This window comes from Trachymyrmex septentrionalis, unplaced genomic scaffold, assembly GCF_001594115.1.
Source record: "Trachymyrmex septentrionalis isolate Tsep2-gDNA-1 unplaced genomic scaffold, Tsep1.0 scaffold107, whole genome shotgun sequence".
Lineage (NCBI taxonomy): Eukaryota > Metazoa > Arthropoda > Insecta > Hymenoptera > Formicidae > Trachymyrmex > Trachymyrmex septentrionalis.
This window is the reverse complement of record NW_017304196.1, coordinates 1,078,362-1,082,421: the sequence shown is the minus strand read 5'-3', so window position 1 is coordinate 1,082,421 and position 4,060 is coordinate 1,078,362. Positions and strand designations below refer to the sequence as shown.

At 31.9% G+C, this 4,060-nt stretch overlaps 1 protein-coding gene across 1 annotated transcript in view; it reads right to left on the bottom strand.

Moving 5' to 3' along the window:
* Positions 1-4,060, bottom strand: part of LOC108747219 (solute carrier organic anion transporter family member 4C1) — a 69,612-nt gene that overhangs the window by 12,183 nt on the left and 53,369 nt on the right. Inside the window, exons 4-6 of the mRNA XM_018484565.1 lie at positions 3,591-3,970; positions 1,769-1,989; positions 1,375-1,515 (exon numbers count right to left, since the gene is read on the bottom strand). Coding sequence (XP_018340067.1) covers positions 1,375-1,515; positions 1,769-1,989; positions 3,591-3,970 — 742 coding nt within the window. The remainder of the gene's footprint in view (positions 1-1,374; positions 1,516-1,768; positions 1,990-3,590; positions 3,971-4,060) is intronic.

Sequence of the window (4,060 nt, the reverse complement as noted above, 5' to 3'; positions counted from 1 at the left end):
ATATATACGCGTATTATATCACATTATATATTATAATTATATAATTAAGTATTTTAACTTACGAATCGCAAAGTGCAAAAATATCCACAACATTTTTTATATTTTTTGCATTTTTGATTATCTGAACTTGCTTAATATGTAACTTTACATTTCGTTCTTTAAATATTTGTTCTAATAGTTTAAAATATTGTTGACGTACAGTAGATGTAATCATTGATAAAATAATAGTTAAAGAATTCTGGATTTTATACTTGTAAAGTATAATTCTAACTTGTGTTACTGATATCTTCATTTCACGAGCAATTGCATATTCCGATTTATTTTTAGCAAGTGCAACAATCTTTACTTTCTTAAATGCGTTTGTTAATTTTCTCACATCCATGCTGGATCTTCGTACTGATACCTTTGCTGCTATATTTAGTTTACCGCAGTTATGTTTCCCACAGAATGATTTGTTATTATCTGTGTTGCGAGGATCGTCTTGTGTTTATTTCCGCACTGTGTCATATAATATACAAAACAAACGATACAAATATTATCACGTATGAATTTTTGCGTTGAGGTTTGTTGATCTGTGCGTTTTATTTGTACCTATCTATACTAATAATATGCTAATATTTTCATAAAATTCGAACATCTTAATTTTATTTATGTAATCTGAAACATTTAGAAATAAATCCAGTGATCTAAGAAATATTAATAAATAGAAATAATAAAAAAAAAAATTAATAGATAGAACTACATTTAAAAATTAGTTAAAATTAGTCATTGGATGAACATTTTTTATATATTTTTGAAATTCGGATAATCAATGTTCAGATAATTGGTGTGCTTTCCTACTATATTATTAATTATATGTTATAATAAATATATCTTATAGTACATATTTTTATAAAATTACTTAAGGCACTTGACATTTTTATTAATATCAGATGGACAATGTAATTGCATAGACATACTTAATACAAACTTAAAGTGAATTACTAATTTATTGACTTTTGCCATCAGTTGTCGCTCAAGGAATTATTTTTATCATTCCACATATTTTTCGATGTAAAATCGAGCATAAGAGATTAATAGATATCTAACTAATACACTCTAGCGACAAAAATTGCAGATAGATTTGTCACGTAATACTAACTACACAATTCAAACCATGAAGGTCAAGTAACTTTTAGCGAACCAAGTCTTTTTGTATATTTATATTAAAAATCGAAGATTAAGCGTTTTATGGATAATTTCGATAAATTGATTATTGTTAATATTATAAAGCTCAAAATATGTTTTGTAAGGGGAATATTTCTTTATTCTTAATCATTAAAATTGAACTAATCGTTATTTTTAATTTCGATATTATCATTTATTTGAACTTACCAAGCCACCAAGCACCGACCCATCTTGGATCCGATGGTGTAATCTGCGGATTTATCGACAAATCCGCATAGACCATCGTGCACACGGAACCGAGGATGAAGCCTAACGCTGGACCAAGAATCCGTACTCCGATGGTGATTGCTGTTGCACATAATCAAATGATTTTTTAAGCCTTAAATCTATAATTAAATATCGGTGATTTGCAGACATAGAAAAGTAGATCTTTTCACTTGTATTACAAAAATAGTATTACATCGAAAAAATAATTTATATGTTAAGAAATTGTTGTTTTTAGCAATTAGAATTTAATAAACATAAATTAATAATTAAAAGTTAAATAATTAATCTATAATGTATAAATCTGTTACATTAATATATAAAAAAAAGGATTTACCGAAATATAAGGGGCTTTCTCTGCTGGCTACGTTGTCATCGATATACGGTATACCGAGAGTGTATACCGCTGTTTGACCCATTCCCACACCGAGTAACGATACAAAAAATATTGCAAGCACCACCGTAGTTATCTTGCTTTGTATTCTTCTTTGCTCCGTAAGAAAATCGCCTTTACAGTCCGACGATTCAATTTGGGATACGATCGCCGATACGTTCCATCTTCAAGACAAAAAAATATATAATTAATTATTAAGTATTTATAATTACAGCAATAAATCCGATGTATATATGCTGGTCATTAACGCAAGTTACTTAATCCTCGATCATAGTACACATGTATACCGTATTATTTTAATGAACATCAGAGTGATGTAAACGTATTACCTAGTTAGAAAAATTAATACTTACATAATTACAAAATAAAGTAATAAAATTTAATTATAAGGTTAATGGCTTTTACGAGATTTGACATCGACAATAAAATTTTCTCGATCAGCATATACACAGAAGGAATAAATTCAGAATAATGATTTTTGTAATTTCATTATTCAAACACATTGAATTATTCAAATTACCTTATACGCATAAATATGTCACAACTATATATAGCTATCTAAATTATCGTTGCCGATAATTTCTATTTTTTAGTAAAATTCTACCAACTACTTCCGAGATACATCAGGAAATTAACGCCTACATGAAAGGGATAAAAGTCCTTTTTCTTTACGAGAAATGATAAATGATATAACATACATGACATAAAATTAACACGCGTATAATTTGTACACTTCTATCCTTTCGTTAAAAACTACTTTCGAAAAGATTTAGAAACAGATTTATTCATCTTTTGATCGATTTAGAACTTTTTAGCCAAGTTTCTCTTGGAATTATTTCAAAGAACATACTAAATGTAGGATCTTTTATAAATATGAGACATTTATCTTCTGAAGAAAGTCTTAACGCAGTCCTCCTTTTATATAACGCGTTCTATTTTCTACTTGCTATTTCCGGAACTGTTTCTAACGATAAAGAGACTATTTCTATCCGAAAACGTTCAGCTGTCTTTGCGGTAACGTAAAACGCGCAATTCGTTTTTCATTAGTTGCCTTTGGATTATGAACCGCTGGTACAACTCGTCCTGCAGAAATGCGACAAACCGGTTCTTGTATAATACGAGTTTGAGGCAAAACTGCATACCTATTACTTCGGCGGTATTCCGCCTTACATTGTGTTTATTTATCACGGCAAATGATTATTGAATCTCGCCCGAAACGATAACACAGCTGATCGTTTGCATGCCGCCTTGTTTCTTCGCGAGACATTGTAATAACGCGACGATCATAAATTTCCTTCAACTGTACCATAAATGCTTCTGTATTGATTGCTCAAGTAAACCAGCAAGTTGTTTGAGTTTGTTAAACGAGAAATAAATTTTACAAATACGAATCATCATTAACGGCTATTAAATCGAATTTAAATAATTAGTGGATTAATATCTACATTGTCTCATTAATACCGAATAGAACCGATAATTTTGTTAAATTAACTGATTCATTAACCTATTAATTTAACAATTACTGATAATTCTGAATAATTCGATTTCCCTTTCACACTTTGCTACCACTGCGATTAATAGATTCTAATACCCTGTGTTTTTGATGATTCACGACTGTCGAGTTAGCTATTACTTAATCACGAGGGTAAGAGAGCCAATGAAGATATCTCTCTTCGTTATGATGAATCGTCGGGAGGCGTCACTCATTAAGAATTTAGAAATAGAAGAGGATAACTCGAAGGAGAGTTATGACAGTAGCACTCACCCGTCTAACGTGCTGTTCCTTTCCTGGAACCAGCAGAGATTCGCCGGTATCGGATCCGTGTCGTTGGGCCCGCGGCTCTCAGTGCCGGGTCCGACGCCGCTGACCAGCATCTCGTTCTGTCGACGAATCAGCTGTTCGCCGAAGATAAAGTGGGGTATCGAGCAGGTGAACGAGCTCACGGCGAAGAGGATCATGCCCCAGGCTATCCACTTCGGCCGGTGACCTTGGCCGCCATAATATGTCAATAACAGGGAGGATCCGATCTGACCGATCTCCGTAGCCGACATGATAATACCTGTTGTCTTCGATTGGATTTGGAAGAGCTTCTCTATTGTCGTGATGACGGAGACGAAGTATGTGTAATACATACCCTGAAGCACCTACAATAACAAAAAAAAGATAAATAAATAAAGATGATTTTACGCCAAATTGTCAAGATATATTCGTAGATTTTCTTTAATAAAATTGTC